This window comes from Artibeus jamaicensis, unplaced genomic scaffold (assembly GCF_021234435.1).
Source record: "Artibeus jamaicensis isolate MK-2021 breed Jamaican fruit bat unplaced genomic scaffold, CSHL_Jam_final contig_685, whole genome shotgun sequence".
NCBI lineage: Eukaryota > Metazoa > Chordata > Mammalia > Chiroptera > Phyllostomidae > Artibeus > Artibeus jamaicensis.
Window position 1 is genome coordinate 33,657,223 of NW_026521924.1, and position 15,578 is coordinate 33,672,800.

At 49.4% G+C, this 15,578-nt stretch overlaps 1 protein-coding gene across 2 annotated transcripts in view; it reads left to right on the forward strand.

Annotated features, from left to right (window-relative positions):
- Positions 1-654: 654 nt before the first annotated feature.
- Positions 655-15,578, forward strand: part of VAPB (VAMP associated protein B and C) — a 51,203-nt gene continuing 36,279 nt past the window's right edge. The window contains exon 1 of one of the 2 annotated variants that reach the window (XM_053671216.1): positions 655-921. Coding sequence is in view for 1 of the 2 variants with exons in the window: in XM_053671215.1 (XP_053527190.1) it covers positions 864-921 (58 nt within the window). In the remaining variant the exon portion in view is untranslated. The remainder of the gene's footprint in view (positions 922-15,578) is intronic. The other variant, XM_053671215.1, reaches the window with a different exon arrangement.

Consider the following 15,578-nt stretch of genomic DNA (forward strand, 5'->3'; position numbering starts at 1 on the left):
GCAGGAAGCAGGTCAGTTTTTCTGATCATTGAATTTCTAAATATTTGTTGCATCTATTAGTAAAGGTTTCATTCAGCACACCGCTGGTTACATAGTCAACGTGTAATGTAGCATAGCTTTTATTTTAGCTATTGCTGTTGTTATTGAAAGCGTTCACCAGAGTGGCACAAGATAAACAAGCAATAATTGGCAACTATTTATACTTACTGCTATTCAAACTTCACGGTGCCTAGAACGCATAGTTTACCCGTATTTATAATGAGAATAAATAGTATTTTCATTATTATTCAAAGTCTCTAACAGTGCCTGGCACTACATAAGCAGGGGAAAACGGGAAGTTCATTATTATTAATTATTATTATTATATAAAGCACTTAACACAACTGACGAATCCCACAGGCACTGGAAAAACAATCTTCAAGGAGGCTGCCCTCTTTCCTGGGCACGCCCCTCCTCTAGTCCAGCGCGACGCCCCGCCCCTTCCAGCCCCGCCCCCGAGGGCAACGTTGCGCTTGCGCACTGCCCCAAGTGCAGTTCCGGGAGCGCAGCTTCCCGCCGCCGGACTGCGCTTTGGTCCTAGCCAGCCAGACTGCTGCGTGCATGCGTGCGTGCGTGCGTCGCTGTGTGCGTCGTTGCGTGCGTGCCGTGCGCTCGCCGGGCACCGCGGCCTCGCCCTCGCCCTCCGCCCCTGCGCTTGCACCGCGTAGGCCACCCCCCCCACCGCGCGCACCCCGCAGCGACCCCCGCCCGACCCCCAGCCGGCCCCCCTTTCCCAAATTTAAAGGGGGCGCAGCATTAACTCCTCCCGCCTCAGGTGACCTCTCAGGGGTCTCCCCGCCAGAGGTGCCCCGCCGCTGAGGAACATGGCGAAGGTGGAGCAGGTCCTGAGCCTCGAGCCACAGCACGAGCTCAAATTCCGAGGTAAGCTGGAGGCCGGCCGTCTTCGGCCGCGTGCCAGGCCCTGCCACTCCGCGCCCCCTCCTGCGCTCCAGAGGGATCGGCGGCGCTGTGGTGACGTCGGATCCCGCCAGGCCCGCGGCCCCCGCCCCCACCCGACGGCGCGGGCTCCCCGCCCCACGAAGTGGTGAGGTCTGCTTGCACCCGAAAGCCAGGCGTCCGGGTGCCTGGGTGCGGGAGGCTGTGCCACTCCTCCTCCCCAGAGCCTTCCCGTGTGCGCCTGGCTCTCCAGCCACTTGGCACAGTTGCCATTTTAACTTACTGTCGAGTTTGTGAGATTTCTTTCGTTGAGTATGAGCCTTGGTGACAATCTTTGCCTGCGAGGTTCTTCACTGCTCTCAGCGGGGTTGACCTCTTGGGATCTTAGGTCAGCTGTCACCTCCCTCCTGGAGGGGCCTGCTCACAACGGGCCACCCAACCTGGACACGTGCAGTCGTCCCCAGTTAGCTCGTGGTTCTGTGGTCAGCACGCACTTCCCACTACCCCCAAAAGACCGTTTTACCCCCTGTGTATTGCATTTCTACACTAGAAGGGAAACTCCATGAGGACAGGATCTGGTCTTTTCTCTGCTAAATGCCCAGAGAGCCGAGCAGGTATCTGGGCCACTCCTGAAGGAAAGGACCCTCCGCGGGAGTCTGATGGGACGTGGCCCCTCTTTCCTTGTGTCGTCTCCTCAGCCTGTTGCCCATGACATACATGGACATAGCAAGTCCTGGGAAGCTGCCAGGGCGGGAGATGCCTTTCCTCCCGAGAGCTGCCTGGAGCAGAAGCCAGAGGAAGCCTAATGTGCGGCCAACGTTTGTGGCAAGCCGGGGCCCCTCCCAATGGGAACCCGTCGGACACTGGTGGCAAACACAAGGCCCGAGGCCGAACCTGGCCCTCCACCTTGTTTTATCCCGCTGGCACCTTGTTTCTACCCAGCCGCAGCTCTGAGCTCCTTTCCCTAGTTAAGGAGTAGTTGCATTTACACAGTCCTAAAATTACATTTGGCCCTGTGAAGGCAACCGCGAAGCTGATGTGGCCCCCAGTGAAAATGAGTTTGACACCCTCGCTGTAGCGGGTGTCTAACCTTTCCGTGTCCTGTGCCACACTGGGAGAAGAGTTGGCTTGGGCCAGACATTAAATACATTGCACACGCGAGTGACTACAGAAGAATCTCCTAATGTTTTAAGCAAATTTACGATTTTGTGTTGGGTCTCATTCATAGTCATCCTGAGCTGCCTTTGGTGGGCTGCAGCTCGGACACTCCTGTTGTTCAAACTCCTGCATGATAGTTTCCATGTTTCTCCGCCCCCACCCTGCCCTGCCTTCCTTCTCCAGCAGAATACAAGCACCATGGGACCACGGGGACCTTGCCCGACTTACTCATTTCTTCTTTTCATGTGTGCTGAGGCACTGGAGTGGCAGCAGTGGACCAGACAGATTTGGTTTCTGCTGTCACAGAGCTTACTGTTTAAACGAGGGGACACACATGGCAGGCGAGACTCTTTCTGACAGTGCTCTGTACTGTGAGGGAGAGAATAGGCTGACGTGATGAGCGTGGACCACAGACGGAAGGGCCAGGCCCCGGTCTGTCCCTAGTACTTGCCCATGTAAGGAGTTCAGGAGGTATTGGTGGACCTGGTGCTGGCCACATACCCAGTTGGCAAAGGGCACATTTGAACCCTGACTTCGGAACTCACTCATTCTCCTGACAAGCACGCTGTCTGACCCCTGGGAAGTACTCTGTGATGGTAGCTGTCACTTTGCCCCCTAGGAGAGCAATTCAGAGTGACTCCCAATGTATAGGGAACCAGAGGTTTTCCCTTTAAAATTAAAATAAAGCAAAAACAAACAAAATCTACCACAAAACTTAGCATACATCATAATTCCATGCTTTTGGCTTACGTGATGTTCTCCTGGCCTAGAGGAGACAGGCTGGGAAGGGAACCCAGGCAGCTGAAGGGAATGTGGAGGGAAGCCTGGCGTGGCTACATGTTCACTCATGCCACCCACAGACATTTACTGAGTGCCTGCTCCATGTGTCAAGTACCAACAGAAGGTGAGTCCCATCACATGTATGCCCTGATTGTCCCTCAACCCTCCATCCTAGAGCTTAGGTCCAGGGAAGGGGCCAAAAGACGGAATCAGCCAGGATGGTGCAGTGATGTAAGGTAATCCAGAGAGCTCTGAGAGCAATAAGGAGGTCAGCTCCTCAAAGAGGTGTTATTTGAGCCAAATTTAAAGGTCAGATGGAAGCAGCTAAAAGAAGAAACGGGTGGGGAGCATGTCAAGTAGGGGAAGTCGCACGTCAGGGCTGAGCTGTCTGGGCTCCTTGGGGTGCCCCAGTAGTTCTAGAAGGATGGGCAGGGCATTTGTTGGGGTCAGAAGGTAAGGTAGAAGAGGCTGGTTGGTAGGGGTCAGATCTGAGGCTTTCTGTGCGCAGATGCCTCTGGTACCCAAGGTCATGCTGTGATGCTTTTCCTTAGCTGGTCCTTCTTTGATTGATCCCTGCAACCTCAGCCACCTCCGCCTGCCCCCAGTATTGACCACGGGCTAGCCACTTCCCTCCTCAAAGCCTGGGATCATTCCCTAGTGTTGGGAATGGTGCTCTTAGTTACCTTGCCTCCTATAAAAGCTTTGTTATTGTTTAGAAGGTGTTGTAAATGCACGATATTATACAGAGATTGGTGCTTGTATTTAGACAATTGATTTCATCATTTCACCTTTTTTTACTTAAAAAATAGAGTGGAGAAGAGTGAACTGTCTGGCCCTGGGTTGGCCAAAATAATGATGGCCAAAGTCACTGGGTATTTTTGCTAGGAAACTGGTCCAAGAGAAGTCGTGGTGTCAAGTTGTTGAAGGCTCTTGGCTCATGACTTCAGAAGAGGCATCTGCAGTCATGTGTAAACCACTCGGTGAGATTGTTTGTTTGTTTGTTTTAAGATGATCAGTAAATCAATTAAATGGGAGCAGAATCACAATACCTAGGCTTGCTGTATAGAGGTCATTCATTTTTGGATGAGAACTATCTAGTCTTTGCCAGGTTACTCAGGGTGCTGACTCTGACTTTGGGTGGTTCACTTAGATGAGGAATCAAACTTGGATGCTGACTTCACCTAGGAAGGTAATAATTAAAATACCTACCATCCAAAGGAAAAAATAATCAGCTTTGGAGTGCAGCCTAGGATGATACAAGATTGTTTATGGGGGGTTCCAGTTGATCTTGGGCATTTCATTGGCTGATGTCAAAGTTAAGGATGTGACAGAAGAGAAGAGAACACAGACTCGCATGACCTTGTCAGTCTCCTGGAAGGCACCATGCCGCACTGGGTTCGGTGTCCTGAGAAAGACTGCTGGCGTGGTGCTGTGGCACTGGCTGTGGTGAGACGGGAGGACACTCCTGGCCAGGTGGGGGGCCTTTCTGGAAGAGTGAAGGGTTTTTATAAGCCCGTGATACATGTGCTTTGCACCATTGCTCTTTCTGTCCACCCTACTCCTTCCAAGGCCTCATGCTTTCCTTTCCGTCCCCTCTCTGAGGCCCCACTTGTTGCCTGACCTAGAGGGAGCTTCCAGGGAGTCACTTTCAGGGGTCTGTGCTTCCCTCTCCTCTCCCTCCCCAGATCGCATCCATGGTAAATAGTGCGTCTTCTGTTTGTTGGTCCTTGTCCAAGCCTCTTCAGTCCCTCTCCACATCCTAGCACGTCTCTCATCCCTCGTACCACCGTGTGATGCTCTCCAATGAGAATGACCATTAGCCAGCCTTTGGAGCTGAGGGGCTAAGATTTAAACCAGCTGTGGACACGTTTACCTTTGCTGTGTTCTGAGACTAAACCGATGGCCTTCAAGAAGTCTCAGGTTGTGCTGTCAGTCAGTGTGGCTATCAGGCAGGATATACCCATGGACTGGTGTGGCTGGGTACTACCTTGGGGAGAAGATAGGAATGTGGGTACTGTAGGTGGGACACAGTTTGGGGATACTGTCTTTTGTATAGGGAAAGCATATGTAGAATCATGAGTTCACCCCTTAAGTTACCGTATTTTTCAGACTATAAGACGCCACCCCCCCCACCCCCACCCCCCCGCATTTGGGAGGAAAATGGGGATGTGTCTTATATTCTGAATACAGCTTACCTGGCTCACTGTGGGTGGGGACTAAGTTATTTATGTTATTAAATATTTTACCTCATTATTTGCTTCAAGATTCTTTTTTCTGTTTTCCTCCTCTAAAACCTAGGTGCGTCTTACGGTCCAGTGCATCTTGCAGTCCTAGAAATATGGTAATGTGTAACTTAACATTGTTTAGGAAGCAGAAACTTAAAACCCTATACATACAGACAGTTCAGTGCACTACTTGTCTTTGAATGAATGCTAAGTGCAGCATTCATTCTTTGGCCTCAGTGTAGCACTGATCCCTGCAACGGCCCATGGCCATGGTCGACGGCACAGCAGAGTGTCGGCAGTGTCCCGGCAGTTCTGTATGGGAGTGGGTTGGACCTGTCCTGAATAGACTGTCCTCATGTATTTCACTGGGAACCAGCTTGCTCATCAGAAGCAAATGGCATTAAACTTGCTAAACTTGAGTCAAACTTAAATCTCCTTAGATCAAGGAGTTTTGTTCCTGGGAGACAGAAAGAACTAGAAGTTACCTTTCTTTCAGCCACTTACTTGTCTTGATGGTTGACTTCTTGAGAAAGACATGGTGAGCTCCTGGCTGTGCTCACAGTGTTTGGGACACTGACGGCTCCTTGGGGAACGTGGGTGGGACGGGTATCACAGTTACCCTCGTGGCTACCTGGGAGTTCTGCATCCACATGTGGGTTTAGTAAAGTAATTGGTCTGAATTGAGGCTTATTGAAGGGATGAACTTTTAAACTTTATTAATAGTACCTCTTACTAAGATTATGTAGCATCTTTCCTGCCAGTGCTGACAGCAACACACTGAGAGCTTTGACCCTACAGTATTACCACTAAGTAGGTGAGAACTGGCTGGGGGGCTGGGTGCGGTGGTCAAATACTACCCTCAGGCTCCATTTTTAGAACCTGAAGCTTGAAGTTTTGCATAAGGAATTATCTCCAAGATTGTCTGACACACCCTCCATTTGTCTTTGAAAAATTTGCCATCTGAAAGAGGACCGTGATTGGGACAAATGAGCACAGCTTTCAGCACAGTGGCGAGGGAGAGAAACACAGAGTGCTGAGTTCCATTAGTCGGGACAAGGCTGCCTTAGAGTGTCGTGAACAAAGCACAGTAAGAGCCTCCCGCGCGGTCCCGTTACACCGAGGCTGTGCTAGAGAAGGAGTTGCGTTATGGTTTCCAGGCTTGCTCCCTCGTTGTCTGTCACTCCAGGCCCCTTTCAGCGGGTCACCAGCATCGCAGATCCAGGGTGCGTTGGCCCTTGCTCAGTGTGGATGAGCATTCTTTGAAGTTTTTGGTTGACAGTCTAGGGTGCTAGCTTTTTAAAAACAAGAGTTATTTAAAGAGCTTTGTTATGGAAACAAAGCTACTGAACTTGACTTTAAGATTATTTTAAAAAATCAGTCTGGCAAATAGTATCTCTAGAATGTCTATTTTTCAACGTGTTAACTGTTGTTTTTACAGAAACTGTTGATGTTTAGAAACAATGCCCTGATGTGTTTTAGGGTCCCCCCTTGTGTGGGAAGAAAATTGTTCAGACCGTGGGACACTTCAGGTTTTCCCCGTAGAACTGTGGAACAGTCCTATGGGAAACTCTGAAGGCTCGCTTTCAGTAATGTTTTAGCATTAACCACACAAAACAGGTAAGCTGCAGATAGTTTCATAGGGTTTCCCTTCATCCTTTCCACTTTTGTCCTTTATGCTAGTCATTTTTTGATGGGCATTTAGTATTTCTCTTCCTCTTTATAAAATAGTGTGTCAGCCAGGCTTTGGGTGTGCGTGTGTGCACGGGTGCACACCCAGCTGGACACCGGAGGAGCTGCTGGTGGACGTGACTTACCAGTAGTGTGAGTTAGTGTGCAGTCGGCATTTCAGCAGCTCCCGCAGCCTTAGCTCATTTGGCAAAAGGAGGTTGGGGATGGACAGGTGCTCCTCAACTTGCAGTGGGGTTGTCCTCATAAACCCACCGTAAGCAGAAACGTTATGAGTAGAAAATGCATTTAATACACTTAACCTAACCAAGCACTGTAGCTTACGGGAGCACGCCGGAAACGTGCTCAGAGAGCGTCCCTCGGCCTGCAGTCAGGCAGAGGCGCCCCACCGCCCTGCACTGTCAGGGAGTGACGCATTGCATGTTGCTAGCCTGGGAAAAGATCAAAATTCAAAGTACGGTTTCCACTGGATGTATGTCCCTTTCACACCATCATTAAATCAGAAATCCTAAGTCAAACCATTGTAAGTCAGGGGCTATCTGTAAAGGTTTTTGGGGGAGAGGGTTTGAGAGCATTGTTCATGTCTTTTGGATCTTACTCGAAGACAGTGGGCTGGGTCCCCGGACCATCCAACGAGGCTGGAATTGCTCATGCCGTGGCTTGGAGCCTTCATGGCTCCTGTGTGTCCGGGTTGTCTTTTAAGGCTGGAGGGTGCTCACAGAGTGGAGAGGAAGAGAAAACAGTCTTGGGGGGCTCGGCACAGAGGCATACTTGTGAGGGGCAAGGGTGGGCTCTCCCCCACACCCTCAGTGGGGGGAGTTGAGAGCGGTGGTCACAGGAATGCTGGCGTCTATTTTGCAGAAAGCCGGGGGGATAGGTAAGGGAACAATAAACATTCTAGGAGATAAATGCTTAATTTCCAGAATACAGTCCACAGAGTCTAGGGTCCATTGGAAATGCATTACATTCTTGGTCTTATTTAATCTGTCACTGTCCTGTGAGGTGGGTTGCTTAGAGGGTGAGGCCACACTGGTAAGCACTGGTGCAGGTTGAACCCAGGTCTGTCCGTATGGAAGCTCATTCTTTCCAGTGTATCCCTGCCAGCTCTTTCAGATGGACTCATTGAGGGGTTTGCTTTTGGGGGAGGGAGCTGCGGAATTGAAAACGTTGAGGAGGTGTTCATAGCTGTCGGGGTGATTTATTAAGAGCATTACTTAATTAAGGATTAGTCTCCGCAGAATTTTTCAGCGGGATTTCTTCCCATGCTTTTTAAAAAGTTCACATGGATGACTCCAAATCATTTTTTTATTTACCTTGCGAATATTCACTTTTTTAAAAATCAGATTTCAGACTTTTGCCAAGATGGAGGCATAGGTGGAGACTATTATATGCCTTCTCACACAACCAAGTTTAGAGACAACATAATTTTAGCAACAGAAAACACAGCCAAACCACAGAAAATTGAGCTTTTCAGAAGTCTGATAACAACTAATTCTTCAGCTGGACTGATAGACTGGTGAAGGAGTGAGCAGTGAGACAGTCCGAGCAGGCCCCAGCAGCGAGAGGCAGCAGAGGGGGCCGCTATTGCCCCACTCCGCCCCCGCCCCCACATACAGCGTCACAACCCAGCGACCTGGGCAGCCCCACCCTGGTCAACAACTAAGGCTCCTCTCCTCATACTTAATGGGCACGAACAGACCAAAAATGGCTCAAGAAGATCTCAAAGCCCCAGAGCCCATAACTCTAAGTAACGAAGAAACACCAAAACTTTCACATGCACAGTTCAAAACACTGGTGATCAGGATGCTCACAGAACTGGTTGATTTTAGTCACAAATTAGAGGAACACATGAAGGCTAAACTAATTGAAATGAAGGGAATTGCACAGGAAACTAATAGTGATAAAGAGGAAACTGGGACTCAAATCAAGGGAGTGAACCAGAAGGAAGAAAAAAATAACCAAACAGGAAAATATGAAGAAACAAGAATTCAAAAAAATGAGAAGAGACCTAGGAACCTCCAGGACATCTTTAAACACTCCAACATCCGAATTATAGGGGTACCAGAGGGGGGAAGGAACAGCCACCAGTGGAAAAGTTATTTGAACAAATAATAAAGGAGAATTTCCCCAATCTGGCAAAGGCAATAGACTTCCAGGAAATCCAGGAAGCTCAGAGAGTCCCAAACAAGTTGGACCCAAGAAGACACACACCAAGGCACATCATAATTAATTAGCCAGGATTCAAATGAAGGAGAGAATCCTAGAAGCAGCAAGAGCTAAGGGGACAGTCATCTACAAAGGAGTTCCCATCAGACTGTCAGCAGATTCCTCAAAAGAGACCCTACAAGCAAGAAGGGGCTGGAAAGAAGTATTCCAAGTCATGAAATCCAAAGACCTACAACCAAGATTACTCTATCCAGCAAAACTTTCATTTAGAATGGAAGGGCAGATAAAGTGCTTCTCAGATAAGATCAAATTCAAGGAGTTCATCATCACCAAGCCCTTATTATATGAAATGTTAATGGGACTTATCTAAAAAAAAAAAAAAGATAAAAAAGATGAACAGTGAAAGGACAGCAAACTCACAGTTATTAACAACCACACCTAAAACAAAAGCAAACCAAGAGGACAGCTAGATCAGGAGCAGAAACATAGAAATGAAGATCTCAGGGAGGGTTAGCAATAGGGGAGTAGGAGGAGGAGAAGGGGGGAGAAGGTACAGAAAATAAGTAGCATAGACGGTAGGCAGAAAATAGATGGGGGGGCAAGAATAGTATGGGAAATATAGAATCTAAAGAACTTGAGACACATGGTCATAAACTAAAGGGGAGATGGTGGGGGGGTGCGCAGGGTGGAGGGGAATGAAGGGGGGACTAGGACAACTGTAATGGCATAATAAAATCAAATAAATTTTTTTAAAAATTAAAAAAATCAGATTTTGATGGTGTTTAATGGCTGTATTTATAAAACATTAGCCGTAAGAGTAATTTTTGCATTCTGCTGCTGGGTTTGGGAGGTAGGGCAGAAGTCACGTGTTGTAAAGATTTCGGCAGGTTTGCAGATTTGTAAAGTGGGGAGTGGAGACCTTTGAAAGGGTGCTTATTTACAGAAGAATGTCTAAAATCAATGACCTTTATGGGTGCCACCTTAAACTGTGCAAGCCTTTAAACTGCCAGGCCTTTAGTTCTCATGCTCCCAGTCGGTCCCTACCCTAGGTGGGGACACAAATAAAGGTGAGTGATACAGGGTTAGAGGTTTCTCTGGTGCTGCAAGAGATAAAACTCAAGGTGAAGAACAGAAGTGCTGTCTTACTCCATGTGAGATATTCCCAGGGAAGTTGTTTCCCTTAAAGCTGACGTCCAGGCCTTTGGCTCAGGGAGGGTTTAGAGACGCGCATGGATAGAGTGACTGTGTGATCGATGGTTGTCCAGTTGGGCATGTTTTGGGTTTGTATCTTTTTAACAATTCCTTCTTCGAGGTTCCTTTATGGACCGGTGGCCCCATCTTGCCCGGTGGAATATAACATGACTGTGAGGCCGGGTTGGCTCGGTCACTACCTTCTGAAAGCTTCACTGGTGTGGGAGAGAGAATGTGGATGCAGCCCCCCATTAGAGCTTAGAAAAGGCTGTGTTAATTCCACTTCCTGGTTTGGCTCTCACAGGGAAGGTGACCTTCGAGGTGTGTGATTGGGCAAGCTTATGCTGTGTGCTGGACGTTTTCCTGTAAATGCTCGTCTAATTCTACAACAGGCCCAGAAAGTAGGCACAGCTGTGGTGCTTGGATTCATGATTTGTGCACCTGAGTTAGAGGTGGAGCTGGAATTTGAACCGAGATCTGTTTTGAGTATAAAGCCCATGTTCTTTATCATTATGTTGGCCATATTTCTTCCCTTAAAAGATGAATGGGAACGTGATTGACTAGGAAGGCTCTCGATTTTTTTTATTTATGTTGTTAGGAAGATGAAAGGACTGGAGATAGGACCTTGGGAATGGAGAAGGGATTAAAAGAGAAATGAGGTAGAAGAAGAAAGGAGCTTACCGTGATTGTAATCTAGTAATGGCCTCCCTGGCACTGCGCACGTGAAGTGCAGCGTTGTTCTGGGACGTCAGAGTGACTGACCGAAGCATTTTTTCACCAATTCTTTTTTCCCCTAAGCACTTGCGTCCTAACCCAATCACTTCCAGTTGTGTCATTTCTTTGTATTGAGAACTGTGTGCTAATGTTAATGCTGTACCCTCCCTGGTACCACCCCACTCCCCACTTGAAGTCCTTTCTTTTCTCTGTCTGCCACCGAGCTCACATGGGGTGTTGCTACCATCTTAGCCTTGTAGTTACACCGCTTGGCACTTACAGTGTAGGAGGGAAAGGAGGGGACCTACTTGAGAACTCGGTGTTAACCATCTCCACTGTAGAAGTCAGAGCACTGCCCTCGCTCAGTTTGGTGGCGCTGCATCTGGAGAGCCATGATTGGGGGTTCAGCCCCTGATCGGGGCACATACAGAACCAACCAATGAGTGCGTCAGTAAGTGGAACAACAAATCGATGTTTCTCTCTCTCCCCCTCTCCCCCCTCCCCTCCTCTCTCTTCCTCTCTCTCTCTAAAATTAATAAATTAGAGAGAGAGAGGGAGAACCTAGGACCAGGACTTGGCAACCTGTGTCCACGTGCCCCTTGTCTGGTGGTCTCTCAGGCTCCTGTGCTTTGCATTACAAAGGGGCTCAGGCTCCTGCCCTTGCCCGGGCGCTTGCTGACCACCTCAGCTTGGCTTTTCTCTTCTTTTGGACGGGGAGGCTTGAACTCAGTGCATCTTGGCTTTTCTTCCAGCCCTCACTTTGAGAGGGTCGAGTTTATTGTATCTGAAGGAGAAATGTGGAAATCCCCGTGGAGACAGAAGCTGGAGCTTGCATTCCTCATAGCACTCACTAGCGCTTTGCACGGTGGGCTTGCACGGACTTAATCAGCGGACCCTTGTTTTCCTGTTTAGAAGCTCGATGTTCCTTTAACTTTTCCTGAGTATTGGAGAGATTCTCATCCAGTTTTTTCTGCATCACTTCGCATCTTCGGTTCGCGTGTCTTGTGCAGGTCTGTCCCGTCTTCCACGCTGGAATGCAAGCTCTGGCGCACTTTGCGTCTTTAGTTTTAACCAGCAGAGACAAACAGAATATGCCCTGTTCTCATCATTGTTTTCTTCTCAGAGTAACCCCAGAGAAGGAGATATAACCCCGACTTGGCCATCTTGTCAGCATTTGGTGTGACCATTTGAAACAGAGCCTCGACAAGAATGAAAAGAGGGTTTGCTGGAAAACCAAAGGCCTGTCCTTGCAGGCGCTAATTTGAATTCTCACTCTGTTGGTTGGATCGATTTGTTGGCATGTAAATGTGTCCTGATGGACGGCTCTGAAATCTAACTCTGTGCTTTTTGACCTTTTTAAAGTCAGACGCTGCTTCACTAATTGGATGAAGGGAAGCAGTGCGTCACTCCTCGGAGAATCTGCAGACGCGCTCACTCACAGCTCCCCGTGTAATTGAGGAACGGGAGGGTCACAGCTGACAAGGGGTGAGGGGGTGCGGCTGGCTGACCTCTGATTTAGCTCAGAGAATGGCAGAGGTGGAAGCACGTGAGCGGGAACCCAGAGGAGTCCAGAGAAAACCGGGCCAGTTCGTGTGGGTCTTTTACTTTATTTCATCATTATTTTTAAACAGATGTCTTTGTTGCCTTTTCCTTTCAGAGCAAGATTTGTTCCTTCTTTCCTTTGTGTACCTAATGTAAGCACAGTGCTGGGCAGTCAGGCCTTTTCAGTAAGCACTGGGCGCTGTCTCTTCCACCTTGAGAAAGGATAACCGCTTTCTCAGCCGTGTTTGCTACTGTGGATCCTGGCAGACTTCCGAAAAACAGTAGTCTGATCTCCACCTTCTCCCTGCCCACCTGCTCCTGAAGTCATTGCCCGCTCCGTCACCACGTCCGCTTTTGCGCTTCTGTTCTTCACCCCCTGTGCGTGCTTGGTAGTGCGCGTGCCTGTTGCCACGCTGCACCTTGACACTCTTCCCTGCCCTCCCTCCCCACTCTACTGTGGCTTTCTTCCACCCACTTGCCACATTGGCCCACTCCTCGTGGAGTCCTGTCGGCAATGGAAGGGTTAGGGTTCTCCCCCTGCCCATCCCCTTACTCCTCGCTCTCTGTCTTTCTCTCACTTTGTCTGCTTCCCTGTCTTCCTTTCTCCCCTCTGTGGAGCTCTTCTGCCAGTACCCTTGGCCTTTGTCATCACTTAGGGGTGATCCCAGGCCCAACCCAAGCCCATGTACAGCAGGACCACAGGGGCTTCAAATGCAGCATGGCCCCAACTGTACTTCTTGTCACTCTGATTCACATTTGTCCTCCAAAGTGCACGTTCCTCGTTGAGTGGTACCCACACCTACACTGCTGATGAACTTGGAGAGCCTGTGGCTCAGATCTGCCCCTTCTTTCTTGCATCCCCTCCGCAGCTGCTTCATCCCCCTGATGACTGTGATGGCCTCTTAATTGGTCTTCCTGTCTGAGCCTCTTCCTCTCCACACTGATGGCTCTTTCAAATGTGCAAATCTGCGCTTATCTCTTGCTTGATTAAGATCATTATATGTCTGCCCAGTGCCAAATGAAAAACGTTTAAATTCTTTAACGAGACCTAGAAAATCGTGGGCGCCTGTCACCCTTGTTCTTTTGTCACGCCCGCACTCCAGCCTCTCGTTCCTCCTGGTGGTGGACTTGGGCACTCAGTGTTCCCAGCACTCAGGGTGATGAGTTCACTCCCCCCACTTTAACTGCTCGCTCCACTTCAAGGCTCAGCCCGGCCTCACTTCTTTGAGGGCACTTTGTTGAAACTCTCCATGCACAATGTGCCCCTCCCCTGGGCCTCCACACTCCTCACCGTGAGTGAACGTGGTGGCTTCTTTCCTTGTTAATCCACAAGACCTTTGCCTTCTTTGGACGGTGTCTTCTATCCTCGGGCCCCGTTCCTGGCACAGTGCTTGGCACACGAAGATGCTCAGGGAGTTCACGGTGTCTGGGTCCCAGCAACGGAGAAGGGGGAGAGAGCTTGCGGGATGGCCAGGCCTGCTGTGGGCAGCAGGTGCGTGCGGGCTCAATGCAGTTCATGGAGAAAGTGTGTGAGGTTTTCCTGCTGAGCGCTGGTCACATTTTTCTCTCCTAGACTTACGTTTCCGTGCCTCCGCCCCCGGGACTTCAGAGTCGGCACCGTCTCCTCACATGCTGTTCCTTACTCAGACCTTTCCTGTCACTTATGGTGTCTTGCTCTGTTCGTCAGACTGTTTCTGGTGCCTTGAATTTCTCTTCTTTCTACTTACTCCTTTCCAGAGCCGATATACCTGTTTAAGTTTTTCGTTCCTAAAAAGAAATCACATTCCTCCAGATTGTTCCCCTACCTAAGTAAATGCCCAGTCTTCATCATACAATAACTAAATTTTTCTAAGCAGTGAATCTCAGTTGTTTCTTTATGTTGTTGCTTTCCTTTCAATTCTGAGACTTTACCCCTCCACTGAAACCCTCTCGGTTCCCCAGGTTTCTCTCTGTGACCCTTGGCTTTCACTGTGCTGGTGAACTACACAGGTCTTTGTCATCTTACTGCCTGTCGACGTTCCGCAGGCTCCTCTGTGTCTTGTGTCATCGGCACCACCCTCCGCTTTGAGTGCGCCCAGAAACTGCCAAGTCTGGAACCTCTCGCCTGCCTGCTCGTTGTGCACCCCTGCCCACCTAGTCGTCATGAAAGCGCCACGGACTGAACCTTCTCCGCCCTGAGTTAGAGATTGACCTCGTTCCCATCAAATGTGTCTTCCACGTCTCGGGAACGGCCCTGGCACTCCATTGGGAGAGACAGAAGTCCTGAAGTCAGCACGCTCCTCCCTTTCCCTCCACTCTCCCGGCTGCTCCACCCCTTTTCACCAGCCCCTTTTCATAGCACCGGCCGCAGTGCCCCTTTGCTGCTCTTTTTCCCACCACCACATCCGAGTGCAGGCCCTCTCCCACCGCGAGTGTTGTCCTGTCCGGTCTCTGTCTCTAACTCCTCGCTGCTTCCCTCCCCCTCAGACTGTCCTGTATACAGTCTTCAGAGTTACTATTCTAAAATTGAGATTTGATCGTGTAATTTCTTTATTTCAAAATACTCCTCAGCTTCCCAGTTTTTATGGGTTAGTGATACAACCCTGTTAGTCTGTATCAAAGCCTTTTAAAATCAGGCCATGCTTTAGGGGGAAAATCCCAGCTGATATATTCTCTTCTAAACAAGTGCAGTATTTTCAAACTGTCCAGAGTGACAGACACTCAGATGCGCACACAGACATGCCACGTGCAAGAGTGTTTTGTCTCTGGTTCACACTGGATACTCGTAGAGGCAATGAGGACTTTTTTAGAGCCCGTGATCAGAAAAAGAAAACCCATTTTCCTCCCTCACACTTACCTTGCTAGAACCACTTTCAGTATTTTTCCTTTCACTTCCTCACGTAGAGCTGGTTGCCAGACTTGGGTATGGTTAAGATGGCTTTCACAACTTATTTTTGCTTAAACCGTGTGTGTGCTTTTAAAAGCATAGGAAGATATGCCGCTGCTGCCCCCCGCCCCCATTTCTCAACGTCATTCGCCTCCCTTGAGCCCCTTCTACTCTGACCTCACCGTGTCCCCTTCCAGGGCCCTTGGCACCTGGCCACACCTCTCCCGGGCCTTCCCATAGTCACGTGGGCTTGCCTTCACCTCCCCAGACCCTGGGCTTCCTTGGGCTCAGCTCTGCGCCCTGTTCACCCGCCC